The sequence below is a fragment of the Photinus pyralis genome, unplaced genomic scaffold, assembly GCF_008802855.1.
Source record: "Photinus pyralis isolate 1611_PpyrPB1 unplaced genomic scaffold, Ppyr1.3 Ppyr1.4_LG2, whole genome shotgun sequence".
NCBI lineage: Eukaryota > Metazoa > Arthropoda > Insecta > Coleoptera > Lampyridae > Photinus > Photinus pyralis.
The window spans coordinates 1,596,136-1,623,658 of NW_022170403.1; the positions used below are offsets into that span (position 1 = coordinate 1,596,136).

A 27,523-nucleotide genomic window follows, 5' to 3' on the forward strand; every position below is an offset into this window, starting at 1 on the left:
GCCAATATGTATGGATTTTATTTTTATATTACTTTTATTCCTATTCAGCCGATTTATTCAGTTATGAAAGTGGATAGACCTTACCTTTTATTACATGTACAGTGAAAACATATTTTAATCCCCCACCTTTAATTTCACTCACTCGATCGTAAATAAAAGAATGATGATCTTAATTTAAAATTCTCCACATATATTTAAAAAATCAAATTTTGGGTTCATATACATTATAGACGTATGAATATAAAGTTAATTTTAAAAGTAAAATGTATGTAGCGAGGCTGTACGAATCAATATTTTTGGTGCCGTATGGTAATTATTTCTATTGTTTAAACAATATGTATCCTTTTTATGTAGGAAATTTTTTTAAGAATTAAAAAAGTACTATTTGTTTGTTTTTGGTCTGTCCGTTCGTTGGTCCGTCGGTCCTTCCGACCGTCCGGACCCACTTCTACGATTTTTAACTACTTTGTGACATCACAAAAAGTGCTGGAGGATAGTGTTCCTAGTGCTTTAAATTTTTCATCGATTCATTCATTTGATGACATTACTTCAATAAACAGACTTCACCATCAAAAATTCGAACACCATATTAACATCCGACAGACTGACTACCCAACCACCCAAAACAATAGATTTTAAAACGTGCACTAATACCGTCGGACTACCACCGAAAAAATCCTCGTTTTTCATTATGTTCTCGTATTTAAAGGATCTTTTCCATCTTAAAAATCTCCTACTTATCAAGTGAAAGTGAGGAAGAGAAGTTAATTTGACAACATTACCTACGTTTAAGCTTTTTTTTTGATTTGCTATGTTTCGTACCGTAGTTTTGTTAGCATATCTCGGCCAAAAAAATCGAATGTTTGAAAGTAAACTTACACACAACTTTCTCTTTTGTGGCTCATTTTATTAGTCCAGTGTCGTGTTACGCAATACGCATGTTACATTTTAAGGTTTTACTCGAACATTTCAACTGTTTTGGTACCCAGGTTAATTCTACCGCATTTATTTATAACAAAATTGTTAAAATGGGGTTTCTTTAAGTTGACAAGATTATTTTGAGGTCAACAGTGGTTAGACTGGCATCAGTCTTAATTTTTGAGCACCAATAATATGTTTTTTTTACTCACTCGCTTGAGGTTTTGAACGTAGGAATCACTATTTTCTGTGCTCTGTGATTATTTTATACCCATTACTGTACAAGTATTGATTGTCCCTTAGTGATTTTGTGTTACTGGAAGTTGTTTGTCGGAACATCTTTTGACTACTTTCAGAGCCCCTTGAATAATGTGTATTTCAGTGTTTGTAACAGTTTATTAGCTAAAAGACGAGGTGTTAAATCGAAGCCAGTATAGCTATTCTGCTATACTTATTATGAGCTAGCTACCCTCATCAGATTTGGGGGTTCACGTATTTTTAATTTTGTCATATGACAATTTTAATTTACCCACAATCATAAACAATCCATAAGCGACGTGAGAGTGTCAGGATATTCATTGTTATACCCTATCTTCGGTTTGCATTCCCCGACAGATTATTATCCCGAACCTACCTAATATTTGTATAAGCAACAACATCAACTTGCGAAATTGTCATACTCCATAGTCATGTTTACGTAGCGGCACAAAGTCGTTTAACTTGCATGCGGGGCTTTGTTTTACTTGCCTATACTATTACTACTAGTAAAAGTTCGTATAGGGCAAGTTGCGGATTTTTAGCGTGAATTGCTGTGCATACATATAATTCGCTACGGTACCTTCGTGCTGAAGGGCAGAAGCAGAATTACTACAGCATCGTTTAACATATTTTATGCAAAGGGTGAAGTGGAAGTTCACTTTTGATGTTATAAATTTTCATTAAGGGTCAGTGATGTGTATGAAGTGAAGGCACTCTTTTATTCTGTAGGATGTTTTAGGATGGAAATGCTTATGCTTTGAACATGGATATTAAGAAGGTACCAGTTTTCGTTCAAGCAGAAAAGACACGGTGTCGCATCAAGTGATGATTGTACCGCACTCGACCGCAATCGGTAGATTAAGGAAAGTCGCGGATACTGTCGATACGGTACTTACAGGGTTTTGTTAATTCGAATCTCTCGCATATTTCTCGTGATAGTATTACAAGCATGTTACGACGCTTTTATTTAGAAAGTTTACGTTGATTCCGGGTGAATAAGGGATATTTGTGTTTTACATATGGCTTTATAGGTTATACGGTTATCATTTCCAATGTCTCCGATGGTTGCATGGATTGCGAAATCTGTGAATTTTTTTACAAAAACCTGTTTCTATTGCTGTTAAATACAAAACGATTCGAAGGCGTTTTATGAATGTAGTAGTTCAATTAGGCAATTGAGCTTAAAACAATTCTGTTATAGTCACCACCTTAATCATTTTGAACAAGTTTTTGAAAATAATACATTATGTTACTTATTTATTTTTAGTCTTTATTTTTACCTGGGCGGTATTTCAGCCAAGGTTGCTCTACCTACCTAACCCAACCCACTATACATTTGTAAATATCCATGCCCGAACCTGGATTCGAACCAGAGATATTTAGTACCGCAACCGACCTTCCACGCGACAGAAATGAAATTGTGTTTCGTTATTCTTTTTATAAAAAACAGCAAAAAAAATTGTAAAATGCTTCACGTTTGTATCAACGTGGACCTAATTTTAATATTATTGTCAAGTTTTACATTTCACTCTCAGGATGACAACTTCCTTAAAATTTTGATATGTTAATGTCTGAAAATATTCTATTCGCAGGGGCGCCCGATCGGGCAGCACTTAGCCACATCAGAGGCCCATTGTGCCTACCCCCTTTCTTTCGCAACTAGGTTCAGAGTCCGTTCCTCTCAATCGAAGGATAGGACCCTGTTTAGCCTAAGTTGCTTCACCTTCCCCGGTTCCAGATAGCTGTCTCTAAGGAGTTGATGTCTGTCCCTGATCAAAGCGTCACAGTTACAGCACCGGTGACCTTCCTAATCTGGCTTCAATTCAGTTTTAGAAGCTTAGAAGACCCCGATTTGCCAAGGGGCCCTGTTAAAAAGGCTTTGGACTGTCTGAGTCCAGTTACTTGTTGCCACTGAGCCTGGAATTGACTGGTCACCCAGTCTTTAATCCTGGCCTTGACAACGAAGGGAGCAATCCCTAGAATAGGCTCGGGACCGACAAGTGCACCATACAGTATTATTGGCCTTATTACTACAGCGTAAAGCCAATATACCAGTCGAGAGTTCAAGCCCCATGTACAACCAAAAGCCCTTCTACATGCCCATAGACATGCAATGGCCTTTTTGCTTATTCGCTCAATATGCCCTTTTCAGGTCAGACGGGAGTCAATGATGACTCCCAGATATTTCACTGACCTGGTCAGACCCAGTTAACGTCTTCGAAGAGCGAGTCCATCAAGGTCCGCCCTCCTTCTATTCGTAAATGGAACAACCTCGGTCTTTTCCGGGTTAACGGAAAGACCATGGCTATTGCACCACCTTTTCACCTGTTCAACAGCCCCTTGAGCGAGCTCTTTTAGCGGTGTTTGGAAACTTTCCAGTTATGACGATCGCGAGATCGTCCGCGTATCCCTGTGAGGCTGTGTATGCGCTCCCCCCCTCGTTCAGAGTGCGGAGGAGCCCGTCTAGTACCAGGCACCACAGCAGTGGAGACAACATCCCACCATGCGGACATCCTCTAGTGACCGATGAGCCCATCTCCGTCAGCTCAATTGAGGATATAATGACTCTGCTTCCGAGCATGACTCGGACCCATCTTACGATTGACGCATCAATACTAGCATCAATACTGTTAGGACGTTTAGTAAGATTACGTTTATATTGATAGTATTGTACGGGTTACGCAAACAAGAATTAAATGAGAGTGTAACCGAGTATGTCACTGCATTAAAAAGATTAGCTAAAACGTGTAATTTTAAATTCAATTTTGAAGAAAATTTACGGGACCAATTAGTGTACGGGCTTCAAAGTGGCGTAATTAAACAGCGTTTATTCGCGGAAACAGACTTAACATACCTACGCAAAAACAGTGGAGTTTTCAACAAATATGGAAAGAGCCGAAAAAGAAGTTAATCTAATGGATAAGGCCCAGGCGGTGTGCAAAATACAACGTGGTGTTCAAAAACCAAACGCTTCGAATTCCCAAAGGTCAACTCCCCCATCGGCCTTCCATAGACGTCATTACTAAGATGACGGAGAGCGGAAATACAACAACGACAGCAGTGCCCTCCAGTTGTTCCTCTTTGGAAATGTTGCGGTAAAGCCAACCATTCCAGCCAACAATGTTTTTTCAGAAATGCAGTTTGTATGATTTGCAAGAAGAAGGGGCATATTAAGCCTGCATGCTCACTTCAAGTAGGTACATTCAACCGCAATAATTTTGTTGTAGAATTAAATACGATCGATGATTTGGACGAACAATCGGAAACGGAGGAAGATTTGTTTAGTGTATCGGTGGACAAGAGAACGACGCCCGTTACCGCTAACCTAGTGATAAACGGAGTAAACTTAAATATGGAAATTGGCACAGGTAGCGGAATTTCAAGTAGGTATATCTAAAAACACGTATATCAAAGGTATTTTAATCAATTATTAATTTTGGATACCAAAAATAAACTACGCGCTTATACGAAAGAAGATTTAAAAACTCTTGGTTACATAAAAGTTGATGTAGATTATCAAAAGCGTAATTTTAAGGATTTAAATTTGTACATTGTATATGTATAACGGTGGTCCGCCACTCCTAGGTAGAGATTGGTTGAGCAAATTAAATATAACGATTGGTAATGATTTTTTAGTAAATAATGTAACCACGATAACCAAACATTCCTTGTTAATTGATTTTTCTGAATTATTCGAGGAAAGTTTGGATACATTACGTGGATTTAAAGCTAAATTTAAAATTACATTTAAAAGAAGGGGTGGAACCAGTATTTTTTAAAGCAAGACCACTTCCGTTTAGTTTAAAAGAAAAGGTCGATATAGAATTAGATAGATTAATTAATTTAAATATTCTATCACCAATTGAATATAACGAATGGGCTACTCCCATCGTCCGGGTGATTAAAAAAAATGCATAAGACGCATATGTGGCGACTTTAAAATTACTGTAAATCCAAAATTGCAAGTGAACAAATATCCTTTGCCTAAAATAGAGGGCATTTTTTCAAATTTACAAGGTGGAGAAATGTTCTGAAAAATAGAGAAGCCTATGCACAATTGGAATTTGATGAAGAGTCAAAAAGGCTTGTCGTAATAAATATTCATAGAGGGTTATTTGTATACAATCGCCCACCATATGGTATTTCGTCAGCTCCCGGTATTTTTCAAGAAATGATCGAACAAACCCTTGCAGGAATAAAAGGTGTTGCAATTTTTCTCGACGATATTCACATCACGGGTTGTAACAAACTCGAGCATCTAAATACATTAAGAATCGTTTTTGAAAAAATGAAACACTGCGGGTTAAAACTTAGGAAGGATAAAATAATGTGATTTTTGTAGATCAGAGGTAACTTACTTAGGTCATACAATAAATAAGGATGGATTAAATACATCCCCAGATAAAATTGAAGCAATTTTAAATGCAAAAATACAATCGAATGTGACAGAATTGAAAGCTTTCCTTGGGTAAATTAATTATTATGGGAAGTTTATCCCTAATCTCAGTTCTAAATTACACGCATTGTACTTTTTATTAAAAAAAGATGTAGGGTGGAACTGGAATGATACTTGTCAAAATGTATAATTCAATGAATTAACATCGCACAAGATTTTAGTTCATTATAATCCTAAATTACCAGTAACATTAGCCTGTGATGACAGTGCTTACAGTCTAGGCGCAGTCATATCACATACTTATAAAAATGGTGATAGTCGACGGATTGCAGTTGCTTCACCCACTTTATCTAAAAGTGAACAACAATTTTCGCAAATAGACAAAGAAGCTCTTAGCATTATATTCGGAATTAAAAAATTTCACCAGTATTTATATGACCGATTTTTTACATTACTGACTGACCATAAGCCCTTGGTATCTATTTTTGGTAGTAAGAGGGGTATACCGGTAATGGCAGCAAGTCGTATGCAACGCTGGGCAGTTATCTTATCTGCTGACCAATTTGATATTAAATTTATTACCTCCGCAAAGAATGCAATGCGGACTATTTGTCACGATTGCCATTGCCGGTGTCTAAAAAAGATACGCCCGATTTAAGTAATTTTAAGTATTTATCAATCATTTATCAAACAGTTTACCAGTGGATTTTAAGCAAATTGCAAAAGAAACACGTAACGATTTAGTGTTAAATGCTATTCTTGGGTATTGTTTACATGGATGGAACAGTTGTGATGACAGTAACGTTGGTAACAATTGTAAGTGCTACTTCGAAGAGAGATCAACTACTGTACGTTGAACACAAATGTATTTTATGGGGTTACCGAGTGATAATGCCCACAAAATTAAGACAAATTATTGTAGATGATTTACATTTGAGCCATTTAGGAGCAAATAAAATGAAATCAATAGCACGCTCATATTTTTGGTGGCCCAATATGAAGGACTTAGATATTGAACAAATATCGATTTTCTTGGTCCAATACAAGATTCAAAATATTTTGTTGTAAAAGACGCATTTTCTAAGTGGCTAGAAGTTAAGACGATTGCTTGTTTACGATCCTTTCTTCGCATGATTTGGTTTAGTAGAAACGCCAATTTCTGATAATGGACCTCCTTTCACATCTAGCGAATTTAAAAATTTCGTAGCTAATAATGGAATTGTTCATATTTTTAGTCCCCCATATCACCCTGCAAGTAATGGTGCGGCTGAAATTAATGTAAAAACGGTAAAAAAATGCAATTAAAAAAGCGATCGAATGTAAAAAAACGTTAATTTAGCGTTGCAACAATTTTTATTTGACTAGGGTATAAGTAAGCATGCAACTACAGACGCAACACCCGCTAAATTAATGTTTGGTCGTGAATTAAAAAGTAGATTTAATTTATTGTTACCAAAGACTAAATTTAAGGATGAGTTGTTATTACCTAATGCAGAAAAATGTAGGGAATTTGAAATTGGTCAAAAAGTTTTAGTCAAAGATACAGAAATCCAACCTACTCGGAGGGAAGGCTGGGTGGAAAATAAGGATGGTAATGTGTCGTATGATGTAGCAACTGGGAAAGATCAGGTCATTAGACGTCATTCTAATCAACTGAGGCCTACAGAAACTAAACCTTTTTCAATTCCAGTTGCTGCACCTAACGATAATGATCCTGTTCTTAAAAATGATAAGGCGGATGATGTTGATAGTGCAATCTTAAGTAGTGAAGTGGAACCTAGTGCGGGCGAGACCATCGAAACTGTTAAAAATCCAAAGACTGACGACCAGGCTGTAACGCCAAGATACAATTTTCGAGCACGTGTGAATCCGAATACTTCTTTTAATTAATGTTAATGTTAATTGAAGTATTGCTTTTTTGAAATAAGTTTTCCCATTGTCTTTAAAATTGTTTTTAATTAAGTGCGAGGGTGTGAGGACGTATAGTACTATTACGTTTATATTGATAGTATTTTGCTTTATATAATTTATGCAGTGCAGCTCGATGCCTCAAATAAAGCGGTTCCTTTATTAAATTAAATATTAAATTATAAATCAAGTATCAAGTTACAACAAATACCAAAGCTTTCAGCAGCCTCACTAATTGAATCGAACGTGGTGTTGTAAAACGCACCCTCGATATCCAAAAACGCTTGTTGCAACGGATGTTTTCTAACCAGTACGCCATTCCTTATGTATGCATCCACCAGCTTCTCCACCATTTTTAGAAGAAACCATAGGCTGATGGGCCGGTAGTCCCGCCATGTCATATTTAGCACGCCTCGGCTTAGGTAGGTACACAACTCTTACCTTCCTCCACCTTTCGGGGATATACTCTAAAGCCAGAGAGGCTTTAAAGAGGTGTAAGAGCAGCGGCTCCGGGCCCTTCTGCAGGAGAACCGGGAATATCCCATCCGGTCCTGCACTTTTAAATAGGCTAAACGTGTTGACCGCCCATCTCAGAGATCCCTCGGTAACCACCCGGGCAGCTACTTTCCAACCGATCGGCCTTACACCTACCCGGGTAGCTCCTTTTGGTGGGTCCGAAGTTAAGTAGTCCTCAGAGACTGGAAAGAGTATTTCCAGGAAACATATGAGAGCCTCGTCCGCGGTAGACGTATATCTGCCGCATGAAAGCCTCAGTGTCCCCAGTTTTTGCCCCGGGTCCTTCAAGAAGCTTTTGAATTTCAAGAAGACCTTCCATGTTACAACAGAAGGTCTTTCATGATCCTCGTTTACACTTTCGAATATGGTCCTTATACTTGCGCTCGTAGATCTTAAGATCTACCCAGTCCGCCGACAACTTAGTTCGCATGGCCCTATTAGAGCCTGCAAATCTCCTCTGTATAATGACAGCGCTTTAGCTTTGGCCTCCATCGCCAGGAAATTGTTGATACGGCCATTCTTTAACCTTACAGCAAAATGAGTTGGGGGGGTTCATATTTTTCAGTTAAAGGTATTTGTAACACCCTGTACTTAAATATATCTTCCGGAATATAAATAATCATGAATGTGAATAAGAATAAGAGACTTTGTCAAAATACAAAAAATGTAATGAATGTGAAAATATCTAGCTTACAGAAATGTCAAATCATTGAATTTGAAGAACTACCCCATCCTAAACACCCTGTATAACCTGGGTCTGGGTGACCGGTCAATTTGTGTCCCGGTGTTATTTTAAAGGTAATTTAGCGTAGAACTATATATGCCAAATTTCATGCTTATGGTTTCACTAACTGAACTATTTTGCCATTTATATATCTGTATTGATATCGACCCTTTAAATTGTATGGTTCGCTTCATATCATTCTCTGAACTATCGCACATTCTTAATCTGAAGATAATAGAAATTGTGTCATTGATTTCATTTGTACCACAGACCACCTACTCCTTACGCATCACACGATGAAAGATATATGTATTAATGTAAAAAAGTCAATAAAACATACAGGTTTTACTTTGTCAATTGTATATCTTGAAATTGAACTTCAAATTAGCACATGGCAATGCATTTCCGCTTCTTTGAAACACTTCGAGTGGAAGAGACGATCGTATACATTGGCTATAATATACATTTTTATTAATTTTATTTCTATTTATCAATTGGTTCGATATTGGCAATATACAAGTTCATTAAAATTGAGTGGAAATTTGGAACGCAGCTGAAAACACCCGTACTGAATTCGATGCAATCAATTCAACTATGAATTTTGCTGGGGAATAGGATTAAAAAGCTCATACTTTTGCCTATTAATCGTAACAAATTATGCGCATATACATAAAGAAAATTTGTGATCGCGAATTTTCTAATATTATGCGTAATTTTTTCAGCGCGCCAAGCGGAAGTAATATGGGTTAATCAAAATTTGGACGAAAATCTAAACTTATTTTCACCGCTAGGAAACTTACTAAATTTATTATCCGAAGCGCCAACAACGGAAAGGAGCTTTATAATTTTATATTCTCTAGTGGTTTGTTCCCTCTGTCATTCTCCACGGAATGACGGGATGCGGTTCTACGAGCGTTCGTGTTTGGAATGACTTAGCGGACCAACACAAATTTGCAGCCTGGCCACGTTCTGATCTCCATTACCATCGAGCTTCAGCCACCGCTTGATTATCGCATTATCCAAGTTCATTCTAGCATTCACATTTTCAGAATACTCTGCGGTATAGAAGAAAGAATTGACTTCCTTATTCGACACGGAGTGCATATCATTATACGGATATAAATTTGCCAGTCTATTATATTATGCATGCCGGAAAATTTAACTCGAAATTGAATGGTTTTGTTAAAGAATAAATAGATTTTTATTTTGTTTCTAGCATTTAATTTGTGTTCGAAACATTTTATTGCCATAGTTACAAGAAATTGCCGGTTGGATGTGTACAGCGCCGTCGTTCCCTCTTAATAGAAGAGCTGATGTGATTTTAATGAGTTTCTAGATTACTCTTGAATCTGCAGCTCTATATCGTGATGAGGTTTAAGCTGCATTTCCTTGAATCAATGTTAGCATTTCAGTTGCACTTAGGTACAACTTGTTTTCTAAAAGAAATAAATTCATTAAAGCTCTTCGCTCTACTTCTGCGCCATGGCATTAAATTTTCGTATTTACGCCCTAACATTCTTAATGCTGAAGTACGAGTTCCTTTAATAAACAATCCGGAGGATCAGGCCATGCAAGTAATTAATAATTCAATCCTTTAACGAAGAACAATACGTCAATAATAAATAGGAAAGTATTCTTGGAACGTCCATCGATGTGATTGCCTCATCGAATCGTAAAATAAGTATTTAAGTTTTTGTTAAATAGACCTTTATTCAGAATTACAAATATCATTCGACCATATAAGTATGTACAACCATAACATGAATGACAAAAATAATAAAGAATGCCCTTCGGAATATTGGTGCAATAATTTTTTTAATATTTCTTTTTCTGTGCCAAATCGTTCATTACGTAGATTGAATACGAAACGAATGGCTGCTTGTTATCTCAATGCCTGTAGTTGTACACACCCATCCAGTAAAATGAAGTGTTTGTTCCGAAACCACATATTCTTTCGTTTCTTCAACTTTTTGAGACATTGTTCGCAGAATTAAATTCTGTGATCATAGTCATATTTGCTGTTCTTGGAAAATATGCACACGAATATGGAAAAACATTATTTTTGATGTAATTTCGTTCTGACTGAGTGTGGACAAATATGGTAAAAAACAACTCTTAAATTGTACGGCCAATAGTCCCAGAAAGAAGTTTAACAGGGGAATTATATTAGAATCTATTAAAACAAGTGGCCATACAATCTTTCGATAGTCAAGTAGACGACATTGGGAAAATACTAGGAGGCGAAGAAAATATGCACTTTCAGCAAGATGGGACTCCACTACATTATCCTCTGGCTGTTATAGGAAGTGGCTCAATCGACGGTATCCTTGATTTGACTCCGCCTGATTTTTTTTTTGAGGAAAAATTTTCAGTTATAAGACGTCATCTGACAATGTAAACAAACACACAAAGGAAAACATGAATGGAGACAAATTACAAGAGACACTCAGTGGGTAAGTTCAACACAGACTGCATTATTGTTTGTGTCCTAGTGGAGCATTTAATATGGTTTTTTAAAATTAATTGATAATCAGACCACTCAAGTTTGATTTTGTGGATATTTCTCTAAAGCGAGATTTATGTATGACCTTTAAAGTGATGTGACACTTGAACTCTTACGAATAGCTCACCAAGTATATACAGACGGTAATCAGATGGTATGTGTTAATGTTTCCTATTGACTGAGCTTACAGTCTAACAGGTAACCTTTTCAGAACCGTCTTTAACTAATTGGGGGCCCTGGGCAGGGAACGGTTCAATACATAGAGCCCTATCGGAATAAAGAACATTACCTATTCAGAAATCAAAGATGGGGAAGGGGGCAAAAGTATCTCAGTTTTAAGTGTTGCTGATATTTCTTTTTAGCGCCTCTACTTTTGTTGTATATTGTTGTTCCAATTTTCGCTCCGTGTTTGTTACACAAACTCACGTTTTGAAATTGGTAAGACGTTATGGCGATGGCATTTAATCCATTTTTGGTAACTAACATCCACAAATTTTTAATCTGACTTTAAAATATGCGCCAGCGCCATACTTTACGTTTACATTGCTCGCCCCGTCTAGATTGACTCATTGTCACGCTAATTAAACGTCAATACTAACTTGCTTACAGTTTTTAATTAAAAAAGAGCCCTTCTTCACACCGTTAATGATGAAGTAAGGTACAATAAACAAATGTAATTCTCCAAAGCGCGATAGCGAAGTAAACTTTAAAATGGAGAAGAATATTTGTGTCAAAAGTACTTTTTAACAATTATTAAAAGGCGAAGCTAATTCACGGCGGACTGTTCCAAGCATATCTACGATAGCTGCATGGCAATTAGACAGGCAATTACAAGCCAACTCGTGATGTAAGCTCGGGCTGTAGTAATTAAAATCTTAATTAACGCTCCCTTTTCGTTTAGCTCGGCCAAATTTAAGCGCTCGCGTACATCTGCCTTTCATGGGTTTACCACCTTCAATGAAAAGCTGCCGTTCCTGTACTCGCTCATACCATTACCGAGCTAATAAGATTATTCTATTTATTCGCTTAAAACCTTACAGGATAGTTTTGCAGTTAATTCGCACATAGGTGATCGTCATGGGAACTATAATAATTTACCACAATATTAATAAAAACCACATAACTTAATGATATCTAGAATAAAGGATATTTGAAACAAAGGGTTCTTAGACACACACGTAGAAATTATTGCCAAAAAATGATAGCTGTACTGGAAAGTTTCATGCTTATCTAACATTTGACCATTTCATCGTGCAGTAATAATGTCATCAAACCACTCTTCCTGTGTTTTTCAACCGCTACCGTATTTAGAGAACGGTATTACTGGTCAATTTCGTTAAAAAAAAGTAATAATGGTTTCAAAGCTACTATGAATCACTATCATGAGAATGATTACTTTGATTCGTAATGGTTACAAACATTATGACGTATTGTACACATTTTATGGCCGTATATATTCCGGATTTTTAATATTAGGCACTTTCCAAGTTTGCTGTGTAATCAATCACAATTTTATCACTAGAAACCGGAAATAATCTGCGTAGCTGGTGCCACACCCAACATCTTGACTCTTTAGACTTGGCATGTCTTCAAACTTGTGATCCAAAAGGTCTCATAAGCCCATTTGTTTCCGATTGTGTTGAGCGCTGGAGTCTAGACTTGCCAAGTCTGGTATTCGTGTGGTTTTTTGGCTTCCTACGGTTATTGTTTCCCAATCTGATAAACACGTGAAAGGGAAGAAATTTTGTATCATTTCTGACTCATTTTCCTCTCCGAACGTTGGCTTTGAGGCGCAAGCGAAAAAATACATTTTCTAAAGGGTTCAGAAGTAAGTCCCTATAATTTATATCCCATTTTACTGAATACGTTCGTATCGCGCAAGTTAAAGACTTATCAACACACTTCTTCGAATAGAAGTATTTTGCTTCTATTACAAGAAGGAAGTAAAACAAATCCAGCCGTACTAATTGACACAACACAAACCTCTGTATTTAGTATTTGTATAACGTTAATTAAAATAATTTTGGACGTAATTTTTCTTATTTGTATATTCCATTTGAACATAACACCTATTCAGCAGTAACATGGATTTGCGTTGTTAGGTCGCAAGATCGTTTCCTTATTACTTCTTTAATTGCCCTAAAACCGAAAAGCTTTAGGTTGTGTCGATTCATTTAATAATCGATAAGCAATTAGCAACACCCTCATTTGTAATTGACCCTATACCAAATAAAAGAATATTAGTTACTCTTCGGCTATACTGAAGCGACATACACACTATTTCGATAGGACTTAAAAGAATGCTAGGTATATCTAAATATTTGGTTACTGGGGATGTAAGTTATCTCTTGTGGAAGGGGGGAGGGGGATTTAACCAACTTTGTTGCTTACAGTACTGTCATTTCAGAAGTCAGAAACTGGTACATTGAGCTGATAGATAATTTTTATTTTAAGGTACTTAGGGCACGTGTTCTTCTAGTTTCAATAACAGTTTGAGCGCCTCTTAGGCCAGTAAATGACCGTTTTGCCGTGTAATTTTTCGCGCCTCGACGGATTTGCTTCAAAATTTGGATTTAGGTTCCTCTTACCCTCTATTTCAAAGGTGAATCTGAGCCCAGGGTTGCTTTTACTTGGGGGGTGAATGCCACTCCTTCTCGGGGGGAAAAAAAGATACGTTCAACATAAGTCCGGAAATTGATAAATTGAGTAATTCTAAGCAACTTTTGTTCTATAGAGTTTTTTCACTAAGTCAATAGTATTAGTTATTTGCGAGTGAAAATGTTCATTTTTCAACAAAAAAACCACGTTTTCAGACGGGTTTTCGCAAACAACTCTAAAAGTAAGTATTGTATCGAATAAAGTATTCTTAGCAAAAATATAGCTTATAAAAAAACAAACAAAATGGTCTATATATGAAGTCTGTAGACCCAGTAGAAACAAAGTTGTAGCTGATGAAAAGTAGGTTCTCATTCGTCAAATTCCAAATCGAGTACTTCAACGTGAAATAACCAAAAAATGAAGCACTTTTCGGAGAAAACTTATGAATACTTTATTAAAGTGTTTGAAAAAACCTTTCATTTTGTTTTTAAGCAAAGTTCCTAGCATCAAAACTAAGTGAGTTACGCTCAAAATAAAGTTGGTCCTTTTTTTTTGGTAAAAAAAATTGAGGAAATCACCCCCTATAATTAGCACCATAATTGTAATTAAGCGTTACCGCTTTACAGTTTACTTTATTTATGTATGGTTGATATGATCTGTAAGTTTGACCGGAGTAAAGTGGTTAGTTTTGAAAAAAATGTAGTTTTGAAGTAAAAAAAAAAATGTTGAAATTTTTAAAAATTGCCTACTGTGTAAACTAAACTAATACACTAATAATTATTTGGCAAAAAAAGGCAATTTTTCAAAATTTCAAAATTTTTTTTTTACTTCAAAACTACATTTTTTTCAAAACTAACCACTTTGCTCCGGTCAAACACTTATTTTGAACGTATCTTTTTTCCCCCCCGAGAAGGGGTGGCATTCACCCCCCAAGTAAAAGCAACCCTGGGCTCAAGTTCAACTTTGAAGTAGAGGGTAAGAGGAACCTAAATCCAAATTTTCATGCGATTCGGTGGAGACGCGGAAAATTACACAGTATCGCCGTATTCCACGTTCATTTACTGGCCTATCTATTGATATGTTACAGGTCCCAAATAAAGGCAGAATGTTTCTAATTTATTCTATTTTAAACCCGTAACTTATTCAATTGAATCGACAATGTACGAGTATTTATCTTTTATTGTCGTTCAGTAACGATGAACATTAAAGAAACTTATCACAATCATTTAAAATTGTAAGGGTGTAAAATTGCCAAATAAATAAAAGTCCGGCGCTAATGCAAAAATACAATTTTAGCCCCCAGAATTAAATATGAGATCCGACATGCACGCCTTTCTCGCTTTATTTCACAAACGCAATAAAAAGGAAAATTCAGAGAGCAATAAACGAACCGATAAACGATGGGAAACCGATCCCATCTGGCTTTAGCCCCATTTCAAATTATTCGAATACCGTGATCCCTTAAAAATAAACATCGCGTGTAAAATGTTGCTCAATAAACAACGTATAACGTTAAACGCATGCAATTCATGTGTGGCATTAGCCAAAACCGAGATTCTGTTGTTTGTAGTTTGGCAAACAGCAGAAAAATAATGACGTTGCGCGTATTCGAAATGTTATGTATGCAAATTTAAACTGAAAAAGTTCAGTGAAATATTGGTACATGCAACTTTTGTGTTTTGGCGTACGTATGTATACCTATTGCACCCAGTAAACCCTTTAAAAATACAATGACTACTATACCCGTTGCAGGGGTAACTATCGATTGGATTTTATTTATATTCCGTAGTCTCAAAGTTTTTAAATTTTTATGGTACAATAGTACTAATAGCGTTCTACCCCACCTGCTATAGTGAACAACCAAGCATTTCTGTTGCATATCCCAGAACTTCTTAACATGCAATAATTTGCATTAGACGTTTACTACACTTGGTGTGCAATTGTGTGGGTCTTGTGAATATGATTATGAAAATGAAAAAATATATATTATATGGTTATAGTTTTAATGTTGCACCTAAATTAGACACTGAGTAAGCATATGAAATGTCAATATGGTTATTTCTTTGTCAATTAAATTTATTTAAACAAACATGTAACATGAGATGGTTTCAGAACGATGGCTAAAACCTATGGGTCAGAACCATGATACTACAACTTAACCAGTTGTAGTATCATGGGTCAATAATTCGGAAACGTATATAAATACTGTGTAGATTGGTAGTAATAGGTAAGTACTTAATAGTTATTTATTATGTAAGACGATACATGGATATTTTAACCATTGAGTGAAAGATGTTTCCCTTTATTGCCGTGTATAATATAAAAGTTTATTTTATAGCACAAGCCATATAAATCATTTTATGCTTCTGACAATTCTGAATTTAATTTAGAGACGTCAAAAATAGCAAGCTAAGAGGTTCTGCCGTCGCGATCATTTCCATAGAAACAGAATTGTAAAATGTTCTGAACGTCATTTTATATCATGCATTTGAAAGATTTCATTAGAATGCACAATCATCTGTTTCACTTTATCAACCCTAACGGTTAAAGAGCGACTTAGCCTACTCATCCAAACCTATTAAAATGGCATTTTAACATATGCTATAAACTAAAAATTCACAGATTTAGCAATCCTTGCAACCATCGGAGACATTGGAAATGATAACCGTATAACGCCATATCTTAAACACAAATAACCCTAATTCACCCACAGTGGCGGTCCCAAGATTTATCTTTTACGGTCGCGTTTGCGCGATACCCGGCCAAGTACAGATAAGTAAGGCATTACAGGTTAAAGGTATTAAGGAATTAAGGGACGTAACAATATTAGTGCACTAACAATAATCAATGCTATACTTGGTACAGTAGAAAGCAGTATACCGAAGTCCGGAAATAACTCAGTGAAACGACCACTTCTTGGTGGAATGCTAATTTACTAAAGACGATCAACTGTTGAAAACCACACTGCATTCAAAAGATCCAGAGCTATACTAGGCGGGTTTGTACTTGAGAGTAATGACATTCATTCAAGTTCAAATCCAAAATCTAACCACTTATTCCCTAAGTCATGGCTGTCACTGTACCAACTTTGACATTTACGCCACTGGCCACTTAGTCGAACGACAACTTATCTATGACAACTGTTGGAACTTTAGTTTTACGTAACGTTAATTATTGCATAATTCGACATGTCGCAAAACTTGACTAGCTTAACGCGGATTCAATAAAAAATAATCAAATTCGCTTTACTTTTGTAATCTCAACAAAATTTAATTATTGTTAACACCCAATTTGATCGATGCTCTTGTGGGAAAACTTAATCTACCTGACCTGGCTTTGACTGTTTTTATTCAAAACTTGCGTTTTAGGAATTTTGCAGATATGAAGTGAAACTTGTTGAAGGAATGTTGTGTGTCAAAGGAATTCCTACGAACTATTCAATAATTTGGGAACATTAGCTACTTTTATTTTGTAAATTTGAACCAATAAGCTATTCTTGGATAATGCGTCTATTTTACCTTTCCTCATGTACCTAAGCAGTGTATGTAGTTCTTTTCGTTATAACATAAGTTGTTCTTCACTTCAGCATTTATTATCTTAATTAATTCTGTGACTGAAATTGGCAAATTATTGTATATTATAAATGAACACAAAAAATATAGTCAATAAATAATTACCTAATATACGACTAAAGTTAGGAAAAAGAAAATGTAGTTGAAAGAATAATTAAATAATAATCGTTATCGGAAAGTTTGTTCAAATTTCAATTTCCCATTTAAGAAGAAACTTCTCTACAAGAGAATTTATTGAAGCTGAAAAGTTTCCGCGTTACAAACAATAAACAATCCCGTTGAGTTGATAAACGTGATGGGATATAAAAGTTCCGGTGCCGGTTCGGAGTCCGGAACTTGAGTCGTTTTTGGGAGCCAGCAGCTAGGAAGTTTACGGTGCGGTTACTTGCAGTGGTTCGGCAAGATTTATAACCTCAATTATAGTAAGTATTCCTTGTAATTTTGCCTCTGCTGATAATGTGACGTGTAAATATCTTTGGGTTGCCAACATCGGAATTTTTAACTATATAAATAACACGTCCGTTTTAAAATTTTAAATTCAATTAGCCGAACCAATTACACGGGATACACAAAAAATCTAATCTTAATGGCGCTTTTGCGTTTTTCGTTTACATCTAATGTTTTATTCATAAAGATAACTTTTGGAATAATTAAATTATTAACCATGATGAGCATCCTACCCGCCTATCTATGAGTGAATTTAAGCACATTAAGTTATTATTATTATGAAAAACGTTCTCACAATTTCTAATGGTCTCATGACCAATTAAGTTCCAAATTAAAGGTTTTATTTAATTGACACAGTCTCACGCTTACGATATTTTCTAATTGCAAAAAATCTCGCTGCAGCAATTTCTGTAATGATTCTTTTTTTCTTGCCCATTATACATTGACCTCCTACCAAGCTATCTTTTATACTTTCTATGTAGGACTTCACAATTAATCTTAATCCAAAATAGGGTATAATTATCGCGCTAAAAAATTAATTAATACACTTAACCGAGGCGCAGATCGTGAACTGCTTGATCAGATTTTATTAAGCATCAAACATCTGTTTAGTTTTTAACAAAAATGCCTTTTCATTTAGGATTTTCGCTAACCGTACAGATTATGAAATTATATTGGCGGGGGATCACATGGGGGGGGGGGGGGTGATATCAGTATTTAAAAATATTTTATCTCATTAAAAATCTGGTCTTCTACGATATGAATGTAAATTAGAAAGATTTCTATTTCTATAGTTGGCTTACGTAGATAGCTTCCCCGATGGTTTAGTTTAGGGTATTACATTTTTACCTCTTTGTCTTATGTCAACGGTTTAGTTGGTATTGGACGCTCTTGTGGGGATAATTCCGGTATTAAGGTCTCGGATAGCTATAAATCGTCGACGTCGACCGAGCTTGGGATTTAACTGCTTCTATAAAGCCATGTTCATAATTAAATAACGTTGCGTTTTACTTTTAAAGAATTTATTTATCAATAGTCAACAACAACGCTTTCAGTATAATTAAGAAAAGATTTAATTTAACTTGTGTAATCCGTAAATCCGCGTTCTTTTACATCGCGTTTTCAGATTGTAACTGAAAGTGCCTACTGAAAACTATCTAGGCAGGTGGCTGGAATAATTCGTTTCTAGTACCTAGTAGAACCACCATTAACTTTGAATATGCTGCAATTTTTCAACATTTTCAATCGAACTAAACTATTCTCAGTATGGCGGCTTTTAATGGAGTATGTCTCTTCTCTTTTTCGTTAATGTCGCACTCCGCTCTTTCGCGTGCCGATCCATACATGAACCAAGTCACTTGCGTCGTAGATACCATGCCGATGTATTTACGTTTATATTCTGTACGCTGGGCTTCCGTGGATGGTCATAATATATCCGTTAATATCGAGCGTAGGAAGGCGCGGGGGGAAAATCTAATACATTATATAATGGGAGCATCCCGGCTTCATTTTTTATTTCTGATCTACAAAGTACATTAAAAATAAAGAGACCCGTGTGTCCTCAATTTTTATTTGCGAGTAAAATAAACCCAAAATAATTTATTGAAAAGCTGTGTTTTTTTGAAACGCTTCAGTCTAAAACGTCACAAACCTACAACCAATCACTTAGAAGTGAGCCGGCCACCTTGTGCCGTTTTCGATTGGCAAAACTCGTACTGCACGAGTGTTGCACGAGAAACTGAAGAAATCCATGTGAAAATTGCTCTCAATGGAACACAAATATTCGTAAATATTTGTTGTCATTTGTCCCTAAGCTGATTTTAGATTTAGGTAATCGACAAATCTCTATTCTAAAAAATGACAAACGATTTCAGTATTATTTATGATAAACGATGAGGAATATAAATTTGAAATTCCTGTAAAGGACCAATTTTTGGCGTTCAGTTTAATGAGTAAGTGCAACTTTTTGTAAAATAGAAGTTATGGCTAGTTCATTATCTTCGCTATCGCTAGATGACGACAAAAAACTCTCCCAACGCAAGAAACAAATTCAAATTGTCGCACGTTTGTTTTAAAAATTTGTTAACCAGCAGCTCCACGAGCTCTCGGACCTCGTGCGTCGAAATTTGCACTGAATGCGTAATTGTTGCATCACATTTGCCAATGGAAGACAGAAAATTGCCCTAAAATTATCAATAAAACGTAAAAATTGCACTCGTGCAGCACGAGTTTTGCCAATCGAAAACGCTATCAATCTAACGCGAAAGTGAACGACAAATGACAAGTGTCTGTGACAGGTTACGCAAGTTACAAAGGACATTCTCCTGCAATATTGCCTCTATTTTTAAATAAACTTGTCAAAAAATACGTTTTGTGGTTTCACGTACACGCTTATTAAATTAGAACTACGGAATTCAACTACACTGTAAACCCCCATTATTGAATTTTCCGTGTATCCAAACAATATAATATGCCATGTACGTACTTATTATTTTATACTACTTATTCGTTATATTTTTTGTGTTTATTTTTAAGACCGATCTCCATAGGGAAGGGCAAAAAATTAAATTGGCGGAATTTTAACCCTGAAGGTCTAGTTTTTCGCCAATAACTGTTCCATAAGTTTTCAAAGCAGACCAAATTTGGTTTAATTTAAGGCCACATCCGTTTCTATATATCTAATAGATTCTGAGATAATGCTTTTCAAAGATTGTCAATTTTTCGAATTCGAAAATCTTTCGCAATATTTGGTGGGTGAAGTTTTTATTCTGTTTTACACTGATGCTAAGAACACCAAATTTGTGGTAGTCGATGTAGGTTTTCTTCTTCACAAAGTTGTGTGGTCTCGAAAATTATCATTTGGTTCGATATCTGACAGGTACGCTCGCAGTACATCACAGCTCAATATGGCTCCAATGTGGCAGTAGTTTTCGAAGAATATCCAACGGCTATTGGAAAAAAAAGGTACGAAGAGTTCTGAGCGTGTTAGCAGAGCCAAGCCACATTCATCTCCAAAAATAATCTTTGATGAAAAAACCATAACTCCGGTTTCTCAAAAAAATTTCTTGTCAAACGACAAAAACAAAAATGGAAAACCATGCATCCGAGTACTGCAGACAGAGGAAGATGCTGACAGGCTCATTATCACCACTGCTTCTTCTTATGATAATGTTTGAAATGTTTATTCATGATTAATTCCCAATGTTAGAGGTCCAACCAAGTTTAGATAAACTTATCGGTTGGTTCCTTATAGTAAGGTAAGTATACATTTTTTTACATTATTGATGTTACACAAAAATATCGATCAATAGATATTTGTCTCACGCATTAACATTTCGTGTAATCAAAGCAAAGAATAGGTTATATTTGATTTCAGGTCCCCTGTATGAGCCATTTTCTAACTTCTTTTTTGAAGGTTCCAATTTGTTGAACGTTGAGGATATCTCTAGGTAAGGAATTATACAGTGTTGGTATGGTAAATTCTAATGTTCTTTTTCCATATTTGTTGTAGCAATAGGGCACTGCGTACATGGTTCTTCGGGTTCCATACGAATGCGGTAAGGGTATTTTGAATTCGTTGACATCAAAGTGCTTCAGTAAATTAAGGTACTTGTAAAATCCGGTTGATGTTAACGTATTTGTATATTGCAGCAAATCTTGTGTTTGCAGGTGATTATTTCCAGGAATCAGCTTAAGCAGTCGTAATTGGAGCGAGTTGAGTTTTTTTACGTAGGATAGATCTGCACATCCCCATACGCATATTGCGTATCTGAGAAGTGACTCAATTAGTGCTTTGTAAACTATTTCCATGGTTTTTTTTATTGGCAAATCTGCTCAATAAATAAAAGCTTCCTGATATTTTCTTTATCTTTGAGTGTAGATATTGTATATGCTTATCGTATGTAAGTGATGAGTCGATTATTAGTCCCAAATATTTAATATCGTTCACGATTTCTATGGTACTGCAACAGCATACCTTGCTCTGACCGAAATTGCAATGACAAGTATGCATTATAATTCTTGGTTTGCTTACTTTTTGCATATGTGAAGTGTGGAATAACATCGCTTTAGTTTTTTCTGGATTGGTGAAGAGTTTATAATTATGCATCCATTTGCAGACTTTATTTAATTCTTCCTGAATCACACGTTGGCAGGTATTAACGTCGCGATGCGAGTACATTAATATGGCATCGTCAGCATACATAAACAGTTCAGTTAATTTAACGTTTTTGAAAATGCCATTGACGTAGATTAAAAATAATATAGGGCCAAGGTTGCTTCCTTGTGGTACTCCATACTTGACGGTATGTTCTTCACTAAAAGCGTTGCCAACTTTCACTAAACACTTTCGATTGTTTAAATAACTTTTAAACCAATCCAACTGCCTGTTTATAATGCCGATTTTTTCCAAGCATTCGATCAAGATTGTTTGATTTACAGTATCAAATGCCTTTGATAGATCTATAAATATCGCGAGGGTGTAGTGATTTTTATTCATCTGGTTATTTATATAATTGGTCACTTTAATTAAGGCTTGTTCAGTGCTTTTGTTTTTTTGGAACCCAAATTGTCTTTCTTGTATTAGATTATTTTGTTTTAAATAACTGTTTAAGTGTTTCACTACATAAGTTTCAAGGATTTTATCTATAACCGGTAATAGACTAATGGGTCGATAGTTTTTGAAATCTGAGGGGTCACCTTTTTTAAACACTGGTCGGATTATAGCAGTTTTTAGCGCATTAGGAAAAATTCCTTGCTTTAATGAGTAATTTATAAGTTTAGAAAGTATTCCTTTAAATATGTGAATATTGTTTTTAATGTCAATCACTCGAATGTTATCCAACCCTGGAGATTTTTCTATTTTCAGTTTTTGAACGATGCCCTCTATTAGTTTATCGTCGCACATTGGAACATAAAAGTTTTGCGCGGCACTGGGTTCTTCATCGTCGTGAGGAATCTTGACCGGATGTTGACATTTGTGCAGTAGAGTTTCTATTTGTTGATCGAAAGTGTCAACAAATTTTGTTGCTATTTCGCTTAGCGTATAGTTTGGTGTCAGCGACTTCAGAATTTTTTCATCCACGTTTCTACTTTTTTTCCTCGTCAGTATATGGTTAACTTCGTTCCACAGATTTTTGGTATTGTGCGCATTATTGGCCAATCTGCTCTGGAAAAATTTCTTCTTCGCGTTCTTTATTTCGTTATTGAGCCTATTTCGAAAAAGCTTGTAATTTGTGTGATGAACATTACAATTAGGGCACGATTTCCATTTTTTGAAAAGTTTGTCCCTCTCCTTCATCTTGTGATAAAGATCTTTGGTTATCCATCCTTTTCTTACGACGTTCTTGCCATTACCCACAGCAGATTCAATTTGATTATGGATGTAGAGTGCACGAAACTTGGTCATTATACTGTTGGCAAATTTGTTGACATCGGTATGTATCGTTTTCTCCCAATTTGTCTCAGCTACAGTTCTCTTCAAGTTGTACTCATTATATTTACGTCTAATAACGTTAGTTGTATAACTTGACATTCTTGTTGTACTAAGTTCCAGATTAACACATAAAGGATAATGGTCAGAGATTTTGTGTTGAAGGACAGATGAATGGATCGATTGCAGGCTGGATAGAACAAAGAAATGGTCGATTAACGATCTTCTTAGGAGACCGTCTCGTATTTCCTCTCTTGTCGCATCCAGTATGACATTAATAAATCCTTTTCCGTGAAAAATATTTTCATATTCCGCAACATTGTTGTTTGCTGTATCCATCAAATTGATGTTGGTGTCGCCAATTACTAAAATATTATCTTGACGATCGTGACTTGTTAGAATTTGATCTAATTCATCGATGAAATTAATAACGCTTTTTTCCGGTGGTCTATAGATAAACAGCAGTTCGAAAGGTTTACGGAAATTGGGTAAATTCAGTACAACGTGAGTGCATTCAAATTCAGTTGCATGTGTTTGAAGGAGTTTGTACTGAATATCATCCCTGAGATATAAGGCTAGGCCTCCACCTTTTTTTTTATCGCGGTGTTTCATTATACATTGGTAACCATCTAACTGGTAGGCGGATTCAGTGTCTTTGTGGATATTTATTTCTGACAGAAGTATTATGTCAAAATTTCCCGCAGTGAACAAAATTAACAGTTCATCATAGTGTTTTTTTAGACTACGTATATTGAGATGAAAGATGTTTAAATAATGTGATTTATTTGACGGGTTCGTTTCAATAAAATGTGTCCATTCTGCCATATTTACACAGTTTTTAAAATAAACAAAATTACTTTCTAAATTATCTTCTTCCATGGTTGATAAGTAACTCAAAGTTTGTCAACACGAAATGTAAATAAACGAAAATGTTCTTAAAAGATATAAAATTTGACTGTATCAATGTTTATATAGATATCTAATCCGAACTAAACACCTTTTCTATCACAAAAATAAATAAATACGTCCAAGTTCTTCACTTCGAAATGTGTTTAATTAGATGAGTTTTTCTACGTCTTTAACAGAATTGACACTTAACACTTTGGCACTATCGTCCTTTTTTATTAATATGCGTCCATTTTTTATCCACGTATACTTGTACCCAAGCGCGGCAGATTTTTTCCGTGTTTCGCGAAATAGCAGTCGGTTTTCAGGTGTGAGATGTTCATTAAAATACAGACGTTTAGTAGTTTTTCTCTCCTCCTCAGAAAAGTTTCTCCACCACATTTTTCCCATCTTAATAAATTTTTCCTTATTTTCCACGGTGTGAAGTTTGACTAATAGAATATTGGAGCTTTTGAGATTTATGAGATCCACAGTTTTATAAGGTATCCCTTCACACCCTATTTTTTCTGAGATAATTTTGAACTTATCTTCAGGTGAAGTTGATTTATCTCCATCCACCCCATGAATTTCTATGAATTTTCGTTTTTTATATTGCTCTAATTTCGTGACGCGCGCGGTTAATGTTTCAATTTGCTTATCCTTGGTCTCCATGTGTTGGTTCAGCGTTTTTATTTCATCCTTTAGTTCTTTATTTTCTTTGGCGATTGAGTTCATAGAGGAACTTAGTTCCTCCATCTTATTGGACATAAATTGCAAGGAAGAAACGACCTGTTCCATAAACTGCTTTAATGTCGGATTAATATCACCACTTAATTGGTCCAGTTGACTCGAGAACCCAGTTCCCAAATCGGACGATATGGATTCCTGTGAGGATTTCGAGGGTTTATTCTTATCGCGGCAGTATTGACAACGCCATGATTGTCTATCAGCCTTTGACCTCGCTCTTAGTGTACGTTCCGATATTGAACACGCATAATGATACGATCCTTCACATCCGTAGCATAAAACTTCCTCCACGTTCATAACTTCTTCGCAGCGATTACACTTCATTATTCAGTTTAATTATTAGATATTATGTTTGATAACACTTTCACGTTCACTGTAGATACTTGTAATCGAAAATGTCTATTTGATTTCACTCGTTTTTAAATTAACGACGGAGCGCGCAAATAACGCGTCTGAACTCTTCGAGCGTCAGACAAATATATACATAATAATCATTTATTGTCCAACAGAATATTTTCCAATAACAGGACAATGTACTTGTGTACTAAATAAGTCTAGTGTACATATATGAAAATAAAAATATTCAAAAAGACAACTTAGAATTAAACTCAATAGAGATTCACAAAGCAAATAATAAGTTACGGATATAATTACTAATTATCAAATTATACAAAAAAAAGAACAAAAAAAAAAAAATTATCAGAACAAGTGAGCAAGTGAAAATATTACAAAAAAAAAATGACAAAAAAAAAGCGCAAAAAGAGAAAAATACTTTATTGTGACACATGCCTTAATATTGTCGGTAAGCTACTAAAATGTATATCACACTTCCGGCATACTGAATTAAACTTTCGACAAATTGAAATGATAGGTGAACTAAACAGGATCTCAGTTCGAGGAATAGGGTAATGAAATGTATTTGTGTGACGATTTGCACCATGAGGTATTTTAAATGATACATGGTTTAGGAGTTCGGGACAATCAATATGATTATGAATCAAGTTAAACAGGAATGTGATACCGCTAAGAATTCTCATAGTATCAAGGGAACGAAACTGGAACATAGTCAATAATTCATCATGATGAAAACCTCTTATAGGGTAAGTACCATTGGTTTTATAATACAAATATTTTAAAAATTTTCTCTGTATGGCCTCCAATGCAGATTTATGTGTATTATAAGTGGGATGATAAATTAGCGAACAGTACTCGAATTTGGACCGAACTAGGCTACAGTAAAGGGACCGAAGAGCTGACTGATCTGATATTTGCTTACAGTTGCGCATGAGGAATCCCAAAGTTCGATTAGCTGATCGACATACTTCTTTTATGTGCTCATTAAATGTGAATTTGCTATCAAATGTTACTCCCAGATCTTTTATTGATGACGTACGGAGTAGATTGACACCACTGACAGAGTAATTGAACAGGATTGGGCTCATTTTACGCGTGTATGATATTATTTTACACTTAGAGATGTTCAGTGTTAATGAATTAGCATTGCACCAATTGCATAAGCTATTTAAGTTATTCTGCAGTTGTAAACATTCTTCGCTAGTCGATATAACGGAGTAAATTTTTAAGTCGTCGGCAAATAAGAGTCTTTGACAGTTTAGCGCATCAGTCACATCATTAATAAATAGACTAAATAAGAGGGGTCCTAAATTAGACCCTTGAGGTACTCCAGAGGTAGCATTTATTGGAAAAGATACAAAGTTATTAAACGTGACACGCTGGGTGCGATGTGAAAGATATGATTGAAATAACCGTAGTAGGGCGTCATGAAACCCATAGCATCGGAGTTTCGCTATCAAAAGATTATGTGGTATTCGATCGAATGCCTTAGATATGTCAGTGTAAATGACATCAACCTGGCCCCTGGAATCTAACGCTAGCGATACAAATTGCTTAAAGCATGCAAGGTTCGTTAACGTGGATCGCTTATTAATAAACCCATGCTGATGTTCTGATATAATATTCCTAGTCTGATAATAGATTTTATTGTATATAGTAATTTCAAATATTTTGCTGAAATTGCTTAATATACTCACTGGTCGATAATTTGCAACGTTAGTGGGGTCTCCACTTTTTAACACTGGAGTAATATTTGCAACTTTCCATATATCAGGAAACGTACCAGTTGCAAGAGAAATATTGAAAATAATGCTTAGTGGTTTAGCAAAAATAGTGTTGCAATCTTTTACTAAGAAGCAGGGAATCTGATCATTACCCACAGTATTTTTAGATTTTAATTTGGATATTGCTCGAGAGACTTCACTTTCAGAAATATGGTTAATACTAATGATAGGCATATTAGTACAGCCTACTAATCTATCAATGATTGTGTTAGGATCATTAGGAGCATACACGCTACTAAAATAGGTACTAAATGCTTCAATAATTGATTGAGGAGTAGTAAAGACATTTTCGCCGTACTTGATGATTCCTGGAATACGAGGGCTTGTTTTCTTGGATCGGATAAATTTCCAAAATTCCATTGGATTAGTTTTTAAAGAACGTTCAATTGTAGATATATACGTTTCATAGGCCTTAGATATTTGTATTTTAATGATTTTCCTTAAATCCTTATACAGAGTTTCATAACGTTTAGAATTGAATG

General features: G+C 35.5%; 1 protein-coding gene across 1 annotated transcript; it reads right to left on the reverse strand.

Annotated features, from left to right (window-relative positions):
• Positions 1-24,327: 24,327 nt before the first annotated feature.
• On the reverse strand, positions 24,328-25,227 carry LOC116163057. Its single transcript, XM_031476897.1, has one exon. It carries the CDS (start codon positions 25,225-25,227, stop codon positions 24,328-24,330), a length of 900 nt encoding a protein of 299 aa, XP_031332757.1.
• Positions 25,228-27,523: the final 2,296 nt, after the last annotated feature.

Excerpts from the sequence above, each read along its gene's own strand:
- LOC116163057 (XM_031476897.1), bottom strand. The coding sequence starts at position 25,227 with ATGAAGTGTAATCGCTGCGAAGAAGTTATGAACGTGGAGGAAGTTTTA.